The following is a 14151-nucleotide window of genomic DNA, read 5'->3' as shown; positions in this document are numbered from 1 at the left end:
CTCAGATCCCACTGCCCAAGACCACATGGCTTATCACCTTTGCCTTCCTGGTGTCCAGCAGTATTTTGCACACAGGGGGTTCTCAATACATCCTGGCAAATCAAACGGTTCCATGAATAATCAACCAGCCAAAAAGCACAGGAAGAAGCAGAAGTAAAATGTAAGTACCCTAGGATTCTAAAAAAATAACTCTGTAAAAGGGCACCAGAGTACATAAAATATTTCAAGGTACAAACAGCAAAGAACAGAACTGTTCCTCCTAAGTTTGGGTGGACTTGGAAAAGACAACAAAAAAGACACACCTCCATGAAAACAGCCAGGGTTCAGAAGGACATGGGGCAATAATGGTCGACAGATGGCTTCTACCAGACAGTAGTACAAGAAGTGCACCTTTTATTAGCATTCTGCATCTTCACATCCGAGGAACGGACTGACGGACTGATTTTTACTGAAGGCTCACTAGCAGCCACCACGAGGTGGACAGTTCACATGACCAGTTTACAGAACCTTAGGAACCACAGTAGGGGTCATGTGTTCTGGACTGTGGGTAGAGCTGCCCATTCCCTAGGCCGCCCCACCCAACAAGCACACTACAATCACGGAAAACTCAGCTCCTGGCCAGCTGGAACTGAGAGCTGCAAGTCTGCCGGGCTCCACGGACCACATGGTCTAGTGCACCTGGAGTTGCTGACAGGTTGCTGGAAAGATACTAGGTCAACCCATCAACACCAAACTTTCCAATCCCAAGGGCAGATCCCAGGTGAGAAATCCCACCACTTGTTCCCTTTGCTGGCCTCCTCTTTAGGGTAGCAAGCGGGGACCACTGTGGCCTCAGCTCTTTCTACCTGTTTCTGCCCCAGGTATCTGCATGCAGGGCTGGCTGGGGAGGCCCCAAAGGCCATGGTCAGCGACCAACATCCAGGCTTTCATCGGCATCACACTTGCGATGCTCAACATCTTTCCAAAATCCCACCAGCTGTGGCCACCGAGACTTCATTTATTATGCAAATGTGTCCTGGTATGTTGGGTGATAGCATCTTGTCTATAATAAGTACTTAAAACTGACAAGAAAAACAAGGATTTTGAAAATTAAAATGCCACAGGAGCTATCACTCTGCCCTAGTGTAATTTATTAATTAGAGAGAATGAGCTTGTTAAAAGATGACAGCATGATTTTGAGACAAGTCCTCTGTGGATTCCAGAACCCTGTCCTCACCCTGCTTCCTCCATGGGCCTCAGGGTGAGGGTCTAGGGCGCACTGTGGCCCACTAGGCTGGCCCACCACGCCTTGGCCGAGGACACACCTGTGCCCACCGCCACCCCTATTCCACCAGCACCCTCTGCCCACATCACACCTCTGCCTAATTCACGTGATACTCACAGGCTGCCATACCCTAGCTGGTTCTTGCAAACTAATCTCAAACCTCAACTCAAACCTAAGCTCTGCAAGAGGAGAAACTCCAGCAGCTTGCTGTGTATACAGCAGGAACTCAATAAAAGCCAAAGGAGGGACGTGGCCTCGCCACTCCCCCAAGGCACTGGAGCGTAAGGCTCAGGCACAAGGACCTGGGTTAGAACCAAAGTTCTTCCACCAACTACTTGGGTGACTCTCACCCCCTGACCTGGGGTTTCCAAGCCCATTTCCTCATCTGTAATGTGGGAAGTAATAATACTGATACCACATGGGAATCTTGTGAGGATGAATCCAGACAGCACAATAAATTTCTTGTGTCAGGCACATGGTAAGAGCACAGTGAACGATGGCCAACATCTGTTGATGGTTATTATTATCCTACAGCTTCGGCCACCAAGGATGTCGTGTACCATTAGCAGATCTGACTTGGTCTGGGGTCTAGTGGCCTGGATCTGGTCCTGTGGCAAGGATGAGATGGCAGGGAACTGCCTTCCAAGCAGGCGGCCTTCCTGCCCCTGCTTCTCCCATTAGACATAAACCCGGATGCCCTTGTAACTGAACCCGTGACCTGCGTGCACTGTTGGGACAGGACAGGAGTGCAATGATGCTTTTAGCAGCTGCCAGCCGCCGCCCCCCGCCCCGCACTCCCCGGCCATGCACCACCCACCACCAGGCACCCCATGCTACTCGAGACCCCTCCAGTCAGCCACATTCCAGGCCAGGCCCCACCACACACACACCTGCCATTGACCGTCGTGGGCCCGCACCCCAGCTCTGCAGACTTCACACACCAGGCCTCCCCAACTCCCCTGAACAACAGCAGGCCCAAGCTTCTCGATGGTCCCACAAGGTGGTCTGCACACCATAACATCATGACTGTGCTCACGCATTTGCTCTCCAGGCTGCTCTCCTGCAGCACCCCTGTCCAGGCACACCCACCCCACATGGAGGGCCCAGGGCAGGCCAGGCCCCAGAAACAGTCAGGTGAATGAACACATTATCCCAGCAGCAGCAACTACCATGGAGCCCCTATCCATAGCAGGCACTGTGCCAGAAGGTGGCCAGCCTCCACCTTGCCTGACCTTCAAGAATACCCTAGGAGGAAGATTTTTTTGTTTTTGTTCTTGTTTTGTTTTGTTTTGTTTTGTTTTAAGACAGGGTCTCACTCTGTTCCCCAGGCTTAAGTGCCGTGGTACAATCACAGCTCACTGCAACCTCCGCTTCTCGGGTTCAAACAATCCTCCTGCCTCAGCCTCCTGAGCAACTGAGACTACAGGTACACGTCGTCACACCAGGATAATTGTTTTGATTTTCCAGTAAAGATGGGGCCTCACTGTGTTGCCCAAGCTGATCTCCAACTCCAGGGCTCAAGCAATCTTCCACCTTGGCCTCCCAAAGTGCTGGGATTACAGGTGTGAGCCACGGCACCAGCCAGGAAGGTATTCTTATCCTCAAATGAAGATATAGAAGAGGCTCATGCTTAAGCTCCTTCCAGAGTACACAGAACCTGAAACTGCCCACTGCACGGTGCGACCCCAGTGGGCTCATCAGTGACTGCCCTCCACACCACTCTTTTCCTTTAACTGCCTGTGGCACACAAGCCTGTAGTCAACTCTCTTTGCCACTTACTGTCCCAAATATTAATATGTCTCAGTTCCCAATGCCAAAGAAACACACACCCTGAAAGACAAGAATCATGTTTTCCTTCTGTGGTATCTTTAAGTCTAGCACAGGGCTACAGCTTTAGTTGACAATTAATTTAACAAAATGTGATGGAACAAACTTCAGTCATCAATAGTAAATTCTTTTTGAAGGAGAGCGATTCCTATAGCAGTTCTTTCCTCCTAAAGTCTTGGCATCACGGTTAGTATCAGAGAAATGTCTATGAGAAAAGCCATCCCTGAGCTCCAGACAGCAAGGGCCACCAAAGACAAAAAGGGTTCCAGATTTCCAGTTTCCAAACAGGGGGCCTTAAGAGCCCATGTTTGAGAGGTATTTGTTACAGCTCGGTAACTCTTCTGATGGATGACATGGGTGAATGACAAGTCAACACAGAAGCCTGGAAAGCAAAAGAAAGAAGGGGACCAGCAACACTGGGTAGGAGGAACTGGAGAAAGAAATTAAGATCTCCTGAGATCTGCTCAAGGAAAAAGAGAGGAGAATGTTTCCAAGGAATAGGTTCCGGTGGGAAGTGAGCCTTACTGTGTTACGATAGCAAGTTCCAGAACAACTGAGAGTGGCCTCTCGCGCTTTCCCCCAGTTCTCCCTTAAAAATCCTTGGGGGAAGAAAGTGCTTGACTACTCACAGTCCTGTGACGACCTGTGGCGGAAGGTAAACCGAAGGTGACTGCGGTTAACGTCCTCTATGGGAATGGCCACCTTCAAGAATTGAAAAAGAAGTTTAAGCACTGTGATCAATATCGTCCAGCGTAACAGCTTTATTCAAATGGAGCTATCAGGTACAACTGTAAACACTGCTACACTGCGGTGGTGAAAATACTGTACATCTAGTCCCCACATGATTTTTCCAAAGACAAAATGCCTTTGCAAAATTTAAACGAGATCATATTGTAACAGTTGCCAAGCCGACTCTGTGACACAGTTGGATTTTTTTTTCTGAATGCTCTAATCATTACTGTTAAGATTCTTTTTTGTTTTCTTTTTTTTTTTTTTTTTTGATACGGAGCTTCACTCTTGTTGTCCAGGCTGGAGTGCAATGGCACGATCTCAGCTCACCACAACCTCTACCTCCTGGGTTAGAGCAATTCTCCTGCCTCAGCCTCTCGGGTAGCTGGGATTATAGGCATGCACCACCACACCCAGCTAATTTTGCATATTTAGTAGACAAGGTTTTTCCATGTTGGTCAGTCTGGCCTCGAACTCCTGACCTCAGGTGATCTGCCCACCTCAGCCTCCCAAAGTGCTGGGATTACAGGTGTGAGCCACTGCATCCGGCCAAGATTCTATTTTTAAAAGTTGCCGTTTTTTGACCAGGCGTGGTGACTCATGCCTGTAATTCTAGCACTTTGGGAGGCTGAGGAGGGTGGATCACTTGAGTTCAGGAGTTCGAGACCAGTCTGGCCAACATGGTGACACCCCATCTCTACTAAAAATACCAAAAAAATGAGCCAGGTGCCATGGTGCATGGCTGTAATCCCAGATACTCAGGAAGCTGAGGCAAGAGAATCGCTTGAGTCCAGGAAGTGGAGCTTGCAGTGAGCCGAGATTGCGCCACTGCACTCCAGCCTGGGTGACAGAGCGAGACTCCATCTCAAAAAACAAAAAACAAAAAAGTTGCCGTTTTTCTTCTTAGCCCCAACCTGGAAGGGTCTACACTCCTTCCACAGCTGTGGTGACCTGCCCACAGCTGCACCAAGAAAGCTTTCCTGTTGACACATTACACTCAAAGAAAAAAGACATAATACATGCTGCCTCTAAGCAAAAATTGTCCCTAATTCTCACATCAAACATCTGTATTCCAGAGCCAGTCCCTGGCCTGGTTTTCAAATATTCAGGCTCTTGGGGGCGGGACAGTGTTTACTCCATGGCGGAGATGTGAGCACGCTGCATTATGAAAATGTACCACGTCAGTGCTACAGAACAGGATCCGACTCCCCAGTAATGACCTCCACAGGCTGGCAGCTCAGTTTTTTTGTTTGGTGTAAAGACAGCACGCCACACATAAAACAGTACTGCGAAGAGAAAGACAATAGCTATCTTAAAAAGACTCTGTCATTTGTCTCCATGAAAGTCCTATTTTTACGTCCAAAAGGAGATGAGAGTAAACGTATTCTAAGAAACGCCAGTATGGTTCCTTAGCAACCTTGAATGACTTTGTTGGGAGACACTCTGCCTGCCTAGAGCAGCTCCCAGGCTGAGGAGGATGTTAGGATGTTTCCTTGGGTTACAAATGAGCATTTCATCATCAGTGCCATGTGATAAAATGACCATGTAAGTAATACCTTAACAGTCTCAAACCAGCGTGGCTGCTTTACTTGATAGTAAATCACAGATTTGTACTCTGAGATCGCTTCATCACCAGCTCCCGGGAAAATCACATGCTTTAAAAGAAGACATAAAGAGCTCACGTAAGACCTCATAGAGCTGGACACCATATACATATACGCGGGAGGACAGGTACGCTCCAAGAACACCAACACACCCCACCACAAATGAAGTGTTCCCAGCAACGGAAGCACAGATCCACCCGAAGCCAGCGGCCAGCTCCAACCCTTGTTCTCACACATTAAAGATCTTGACAGTTATGACATATGGGGATGACACAGACCTCCATCGCCCCCAGACCCTCAATCCTAATAACTTCAACATTAGGATCTGCAGGAAGTTGCCTGATCCATCCCATAGGTCTAGGGTGAGGGACTGTAGACTAAAAGGTGGGAACCCTCCCCTCTCCTTCCTCCAGCCATGAACACTGTTTGCTTCACTCCGACCAGAAAGACCAGTGGCAAGGCCAGCACCTATGTTTCCAGGGTGACAAGGCAGGCAGTGATGCTGGACAGGGCTCACCCAGAGAGAAAGACATCATGCTTCTCTCGGCGACACTGAGCCTTAAGCACAACCCCATGGGCCCAGAAAAGCCCAGGCCTCCAGCCCTGGTGCAAACAGGCACCTCACAGGGACAGCAGCTCTGGTTTGACCTCTGGTCATCAGAGGAGGCAACAGCTTCTGCGTATCTCCCAGGTGGACCCTGCAGGCTGCTGTGGCCATGGAAGCAGATGTTCGTGACCACTGGTAGGTAGAGCATGAGGTCAGAGCTCCAGCTGTCATGGGCAGGTGCTCAGTTCTACCTCTCGCTAGCTCTCTGACCCTGAGCAATTTAACTGATTTCTTAGGGCCTTCATTTCTTCATCTCTCAAATGATAATGATGATATCTGTACTTCTAGCGTGACTGCTAGACTTTTGGGCCTTGGGTTTATGACAGCAAATGAGACTCCATGATAAGGTTGGGCAAAGGTGGTCAAGACCACAGGGATCCAGCCAGGCGCAGTGGCTTACGCCTGTAATCCCAGCACCTTGGGAGGCCGAGGCAGGCAGATTACTTGAGGTCGACATGGTGAAACCCCATCTCTACTAAAAAACATAAAAACTAGCCCAGCATGTTGGCACACACCTATAGCACTACAGCCTGGGCAACAGAGCAAGACTCGGTCTCAAAAAAAAAAAAAAAAAAAAAAGGCCACAGGGATCTCCTGAGATAGGCCAGCTGCCAGGATCAGAGGACCCCAGGTCCTGCATGGCAAGCTAGAGAAAGGGAAGCAAGAACCGACGCCAATCCCAAGAAATGGAATTCCAAAGCCCCACCTGTGACAACTTCTAGGCTGTAGCAGAGCCAAGGTGAGCACTTGGCAAGTAAAACTGAAACACTACAGATGAGCCCTCAGCACAATAAATACCTCCAATCGCTTCCCATCTTCATCATACACAGACACCGTGACCTCCACGTTCTTCGCTGTTGTTTTGCTTCCTTTATCAAAATCTCCTTGAACTAATGTCACGTAGATATCATTTCGAACATCACCTAAGGGGGAGAGACCATACGTTTAAAACCAATTCATTATTCACAGCATAACTGTGAATTTTGCAAGACTGTCTACCTATCCTCATAAACTACTACAAATACGTATTAGATGATTACGAAATGTTGTCTACATAACAGTCTTACCATTTAAATACATGACAAGAGCAATTTTCCTCATCATAAAACTTTCTAGAAAGAGGAAAAATCTCAAAGCTTCTAATGATTTGCTTGGTTCTCATCTGGGCAGAGGACACTCTACCCCTCTGGGGGCAGCCAGCAACCAGAGGGCCTCCAATACTGTTGATGGCATCCACTGCCCATGGCAGCCCACACCACTGTCCCTTGTTAGACAGCTGGCTACAGCTGTCTGAGTCCTCGGTAGCCAAGGAATATCGCAGTATCCACTGGCACTCCCAGATAACTGGCGAGGCTGCCTCCTATGCATTCTTCTTAAAAGCACAACTCCAGAAGTTAATCAGCTGAGGAACAATGAGGACCGGCCAAGCGCGGGGGCTCACGCCTATAATCCCAACCCTTTGGGAGGCCGAGGTGGGTGGATCACTTGAGGTCAGGAGTTCAAGACCAGCCTGGCCAACATGGTAAACCCTCATCTCTACTAAAAATACAAAACTCAGCTACTGGGCATGGTGGTGCAGGCCTGTCATCCCAGCTACTCAGGAGGCTGAGGCAGAAAAATCGCCTGAACCCAGGAGGCAGAAGTTGCAGTGAACCGAGATCACTGCACTACAGCCTCGGCAACAGGGCAAAACTCTGTCTCAAAAAAAAAAAAAAAGAAAGAAAGAAAAAAGAATGAGGATCACCAGCCTAGGATCAGGGAGGAAAAATGGGTCTAGGCAGAAAGTTTCTGCAGGGCTCTTCCTTTCTGGCAGGCAGCTGTCAGGATCCCAAATGGGGACCACAGAGAGAAGAACAAAACAGACCTGTCTATTTTCAAGTGAGATGGGCTTTTAATTATGGGGGTGCGGGGGGGGGAAACACAAGAAATGAGCTCAAGACTCTTCTTCCTACTGAGAACATGGGAAGCCCCTGGTAATGGCCCGACTGGGAGAACTTCACAAGCTTCATTAGCAACATGATTTAGAGGAAGCCTCGTTCCCAGCCACTGCTCGTCTGCTGCCTGCCTGGCCGCCTCCCACGCCCTGACCACCTGCTCTCCCACGGAGCCAAAGAGCTGTTCCATCAGGCGCACCAAATGCCCACTCTGGCTGAAGACCAAGGACCCCTTAAGGATTCCTTGCTTTCTTGTTTTTGCTTTTGTTGTTTTTTTTTTTCTTTTAAACTGCTCTATTTTGGCTTTTAATGTGTCCAACTATTAAATTAAGCTTTCATTTAAAAGTCATTATCATAATAATCCCAGTGGGTTGCTACCACAGCCACAGGAGTTGTACAGAAGGAGGCGCAGGCTGCCGCTTGCTGATACTGACCACAAGAGAAGTTAAGAACCATGGAGCACAGGGCGAGGGGCAGACGCAAGGCCACCCAGCCAAGACTTGTTGCTCACTAGCTGTGTGACCTTGGACAAGTTAGCCTCCAAGGCCAGCACCACTAAACAGCCTCATTGATAGCAAAGGCATAAACTACCTGATCTCTCAGCCTAAAAATTCTATCAAGGCGCAAACACCATCATCAAAAGGGAACTTCAAGGCCGGGTGCAGTGGCTCATGCCTGTAATCCCAGCAATTTGGGAGGCTGAGGCGGGTGGATTGCCTGCGCTCAGGAGTTCGAGACCAGCCTGGGCAACACAGTGAAGCCCTGTCTCTACTAAAATAAAAAAATTAGCCAGGCATGGTAGTGTGTGCCTGTAATCCCAGCTACTCTGGAGGCTGAGGCAGGAGAACTGCTTGAAACCAGGAGGCAGAGGTTGTAGTGAGCTGAGATCATGCTACTGCACTCCAGCCTGGGTGACAGGGTGAAACTCCCACAGCCTCGCTCCCAAGTATACCTCGAGTGTGTTACTCCAGGGCCAGCTCAGAAGTAAGACCTCATTTACAATAGGCAAACCCCACAGATGGGCAATCACCATAGACCCTCATCAAATGCCTCCCCAGGTTACAGAACATTCTGGGGAAGAAGGAACTAGAAGCAGACATAGTGAACTCCTGCTACCTTCCCAGCTCAAAGGAAAACTTGGTATTGCCTGCCTGGATCCTTCAGAAGGACTCCAGGAGTCCGGTGAGCCATGAGAAAGTAGCAGAGCAGGCCGCTGGGTGACAGGACAGGCTCTCCGCTGTCCAAAGAAGATGCGCAAACAGTGACCAAACCAGGCGATCACAGGCTCTGCAGGCTAACGGCAGGCAGACAGACTGATAACTGCCCACACTCTCTCTCTCTGGTGCCCACAGCCTGGTCAGTGATTACTCGGCCAACAGAGAACACAGGTGACCCACCTTAGCTAGACTCCCTTCCTATGAGATACATACCCAAGGACTTAGCACATGGAAACTGCCAGAACAATGGTCAACCAAATCGCTTCCCTATGAATCTATCATGAGATGATCTACAAGTTTAGAGTTACTTTTTTTTTTGAGACAGGGTCTCTCTCTGTCACTCAAGCTGGAGTGCCGTGGTTGTGATCATGGCTTACTGTGGCTTTGACCTCCTGTGCTCCAGGGATCCTCCCACCACAGCCTCACTAGTACCTGGTACTACAGGTGCTCACCTGGTACTACACCAGGCCTAGACTTAGTTTTTAAGTCTATCCATCATAAGGGAAATACTGTTGGCATGAACTGGAAGCTTCTGAGCTTCCCTTTGAACATCAGGACATCCTAAGGACGCCAAGATAAATGCATATTGCCAACCGCTTCATCCTCATTTATAAATCTGCATCTCAAATGCAAATACAAATAATAGGTATACAAATTAGCCCACTCCCATTAATAAACCTAAATTAATTTGCTGCATATAGACTTGACACACACAAGCAATAGCTTCAGAATTGACTAAACGTCATGCTTTTCTTCCTGTACAGGCAAGCCTAGCTAGTATCTAGCCTAACCAATCTAGATGTCTTTCATACGGATTTACCAGACCCACTATTCAATGACCCACAACAGCCCTGAAAGACAAAAGGAGTAGAAAGAACGAGTCTTGAAGTTGTGCTAAAGCAAAACAATAACTCCTACAGCATGCACCCTGAAAAGCCACCACTCTCCTAGCTATATAGCAGAGGCCTATATAAGGAGGCCATGTTGAACGTGGGGTAGTTTGTCCTCGTTTCCACGGCTCATCAGCTGAGTGACTTTAGGCTACAGTTTAATCTGGATAGGAATTAACTCAACAGCAATTTGTGGGCTTCCAAGAGCCTCACGTGGTTCAAGTTAAGTTTTGTTTTGAGGCAGGGTCTCACTCTATCACCCAGGCTGGAGTGCAGTGGCACGATCTGTGCTCATGGCAACCTCTACCACCCAGGTTCAAGTGATTCTCCCACCTCAGCTCCCTAAGTAGCTGGAATGACAGGCACACACCACCACGCCCAGCTAATTTTTTAATTTTTTTGTCGAGAAGGAGTTTCACCATGTTCCCCAGTCTGGTCTTGAACTCCTGAGCTCAAGTGATCCCCCCGCCTCAGCCTCCCAAAGTGCTAGGATTACAGGCATGAGCCACTATGCCCGGCCAAGCCACGTAAGCATTACTTGCAAACCAAAAAGTATCACACGGATAGAAAGGATACAAATCAACATGCTTCCAAAGATCTCTTGATGATCAAATCAGGTTATTATTAACATTATCTGGAAACTGAAATGTATTATATAAATACGAGTTAACACGGAAATCCTGTTATTGTTTGGTCAGTTTAGAATTCAAACTTAGAATTCATGGAGCAATGCCAGTATAACGTACACCAAGTGAGCGGGTAAAGGCACAGACATTTCCATTCAGCAACCATCCAACCCTGACATTTGTCCTAAGGTGGGCTCCACCTTGGGCAGTTCCCTTTCTGACCTCTTTCCTTCTTTTGACCTGATGTCTACCCAGACATTCGCTGGGTGCCCACGTCCCCCTCACACAACCCTTGTAGTTGGGGAGAGCTGATCCGTCCAGGGGTACAGGGGGCCAGGGAGCATATTCTACCACTCCGGTCACAGCCCCATGATCTATAACCATGCTGGGGCTTACAGGGTCACCTGCCAGGAGCTGAGCCCTTTCCTAGCCAGAGCTCATACATGATGCTGCCCACACGTCATTCTCCGTGGCCGGCTACCCCCATGCCATGCTCAGAAGCCCTGGATGAGCCAGTTCTTACCAGGCATGATTATCTCCGGAAACCCTGTTTTTCGAGCCACAGCTGTGGTCCTGTCCACTAAATGCGGAAACTCTTTTCGGATCTGATGGATATCTCCAGGAAGTAATTTCAATGTTACCCACAAACCTGAAAAAACAATGGATGCTGTTAAGTCACATTTTATCCTATGCATTTTTAGAAGTTTTCACGAAACCAATTTCAATGAACAAGAGACTTTTAATTCACAATTCAATATCTTGAGAAAAAATATGGGCAAGGCAAAAAAGGTGCCCTTCGTGGGGAGTCCATGCATCCAACGAGCTGGGATGCTAGCCCTGCCCTAGGGTGACTCACAGGCAGTTGAACGCACATCAGCAGCTGCTGTGCACCCGCTGTGCTGCTGGGGACTGCCAAGGACCAATGTCTCTTTTGAGTGTGTAGACATTTAAGATAAATCAGCAGGCCATCTTTTCCCGGGAGGGGGCTGAGAAGTCTGTCATTTTCTAATCTCCCAGGAAAGACAAAGGCAGGGGAGGATTCTGGAGGTGAATTCACAGTTTTGAGAACCCATCAAAGTTTCAAGTAGCTAAGCAGCATCACACAACCTGGGCGAGCAGAGGAACATCAGGCTGCAGGGCCAACAGCAGGACAGCCCTCCCCAGCCAGGACAGATGCAGCCTGTGGAGGCCAGGCCCTCTGTACCACAGTGACACAGCAAAAGAGAACAAAGCTCCAGCTGCTCTTGGCTCTTTTCTCCAAGAGAAAAATGAAGACTTTCAAAGCCTCTAAACCTAGATGCCAGGGGTGTCCTGGGGAGAGGGCAGTGAACCTGGTGGGGTCTATGTAAGGGCGTGTGTACGGGCTCTTCCTCCCTGCAAGGCTGATGAAGAACTGTGGTTTATATAAATACTGAGTAGCAATCAAATAGGAGGCAACAGTACGAGGAAACAAGCCAGACACTTCCAACAAGTCAAAGGCAGGGGCAGGCAGGGGTCGGCCTGAGCTATCTTCTGTGACGGCATTTCCCCCCACGGGAAGGGGCTGGCACACGGGGGCACTCTATCCCTGAGGCTTCGGCGGGGCCGCCTGCTTGCTTCCCCCACTCAGCTCGGTAGGGCCTCATCTGCCCCTCAGAACATCAAAGCCTCTGTCCTCACTTCTGCTACTAGCATGGGTATGCATGCATGCCTGTGACTGTGCAGTGTGTGTGTGTGTGTCTGTGTCTGTGTGAGTCTCTGTGTGTCTGTGTGTATCTGTGTGTGTGTGTCTGTGTGTCCATGTGTGTCTGTGCCCATGTGTGTCTGTGTGTTTGTGTGTGTGGCTCTGTGTATCTGTGCCTATGTGTATGTGTTATGTGTGTGGCTAAATCTGTGTCTGCCTGTGTTTCTGTATCTGTGTCTGTATCTGTCTGTGTCTGTATCTGTGTCTATGTGTGTATCTGTATGTGTGTGTGAGGGTATGTATGTCTATGTGCGTGTCTGTGTCTATATCCGTGTGTGTGTGTGTCTATATCTGTGTGTCTGTGTTTGTGGTGTATTTGTGTGTTTGCGGTGTATCTGTGTGTGTGTTTGTGGTGTCTGTATCTGGTGTGTGTGTCTGTGTTTATGGTGTCTGTAACTGTGTGTGTGTATGTGTTTGCGGTGTCTGTGTGTATGTTTGTGTATGTGCATGTGTGTGTTTGTGGTGTCTATATCTGTGTGAGTGTGTGTGTGTATGTGTGTGGTGTATTTGTGTATGTGTATCTGTGTTTGTGATGTATCTGTGTGTGTGTGTGTGGTGTATCTGTGTATGTGTATCTGTGTTTGTCGTGTATCTGTGTGTGTGTGTGTGTGGTATATCTGTGTATGTGTATCTGTGTTTGTGGTGTGTGTTTGTGGTGTATCTGTGTATGTGTATCTGTGTGTGTGTGCGGTGTATCTGTGTATGTGTATCTGTGTGTGTGTGTGGTGTATCTGTGTATGTGTATCTGTGTTCGTGGTGTGTGTGTGTGATGTATCTGTGTATGTGTATTTGTGTGTGTGTGGTGTATCTGTGTATGTGTATCTGTGTTTGTGATGTATCTGTGTGTGTATCTGTGTGTGTGTGTGGTGTATCTGTGTATGTTATCTGTGTGTGTGTGTGTGTGGTGTATCTGTGTATGTGTATCTGTGTTTGTGGTGTGCGTTTGTGATGTATCTGTGTATGTGTATCTGTGTGTGTGTGTGGTGTATCTGTGTATGTGTGTGTGTGTTTGTGATGTATCTGTGCATGTGTGTGTGTGTGGTGTATCTGTGCATGTGTATCTGTGTTTGTGATGTGTGTGTGTGTGTGGTGTATCTGTGTATGTGTATCTGTGTTTGTGATGTATCTCTGTGTGTGTGTGTGTGATGTATCTGTGTGTGTGCATGTGTCTGTATCTGTGTGTGTGTGTGTGTGTGTGTGTGTGTGGTGTATCTGTGCATGTGTATCTGTGTTTGTGATGTATCTGTGTGTGTGTGTGTGCGTGCGTGCGTGAGCATCTGTGTGTGTGTGTGTGTGGTGTATCTGTGTGTGTGCATGTGTCTGTATCTGTCTCTGTGTGTGTGTGTGCAGCTGTCCCCTCTCCAGATGCCTTGAGAGGAGGACCCGCCCTCCATCACCCTCAGCTCAGTGCCCTGCCCTGGGTGGAAGGACTGAGACAGTCGCAGGCCTGTCCTCCAGCAGCCTGCCTACTGGGCAGCACTGGGAGATAACTGACAGCCCGTCAGCAGTGCCGGCACCTCAGGCTGCTCCTGACGGGAGCAGCTCTTCTTGATTCAGTCCCGCACCTCACGCCCTGTCCTCTGGCTGCCCACTCCTATATCCGCTACCCTGGAAACGGTGTTCTCCTTTGCACAGATTTACATTACTTGGAGCTGAGAAGTCAAAAGTCACTGATGATGTTTGGCTCTTTGCCAGCTGGTGAAACCCTCTTTCCTCTTGCTATCTAGTGA

The 14151-nt window shown here is 48.7% G+C and overlaps 1 protein-coding gene across 3 annotated transcripts in view; it reads right to left on the bottom strand.

Annotated features, from left to right (window-relative positions):
- DOCK1 (dedicator of cytokinesis 1) overlaps positions 1-14151 on the bottom strand; it is a 548347-nt gene that overhangs the window by 428112 nt on the left and 106084 nt on the right. For all 3 annotated transcript variants that reach the window (XM_030941069.1, XM_030941070.1, XM_030941071.1), the window contains exons 13-16: positions 11222-11347; positions 6830-6954; positions 5377-5475; positions 3721-3793 (exon numbers count right to left, since the gene is read on the bottom strand). In XM_030941069.1, coding sequence (XP_030796929.1) covers positions 3721-3793; positions 5377-5475; positions 6830-6954; positions 11222-11347 — 423 coding nt within the window. The remainder of the gene's footprint in view (positions 1-3720; positions 3794-5376; positions 5476-6829; positions 6955-11221; positions 11348-14151) is intronic.

The sequence above is a fragment of the Rhinopithecus roxellana genome, chromosome 11 (genome assembly GCF_007565055.1).
Source record: "Rhinopithecus roxellana isolate Shanxi Qingling chromosome 11, ASM756505v1, whole genome shotgun sequence".
Taxonomy (NCBI): domain Eukaryota; kingdom Metazoa; phylum Chordata; class Mammalia; order Primates; family Cercopithecidae; genus Rhinopithecus; species Rhinopithecus roxellana.
The sequence above is the reverse complement of the archived record's forward strand: the minus strand, read 5'-3'. Positions and strand labels throughout refer to the sequence as shown.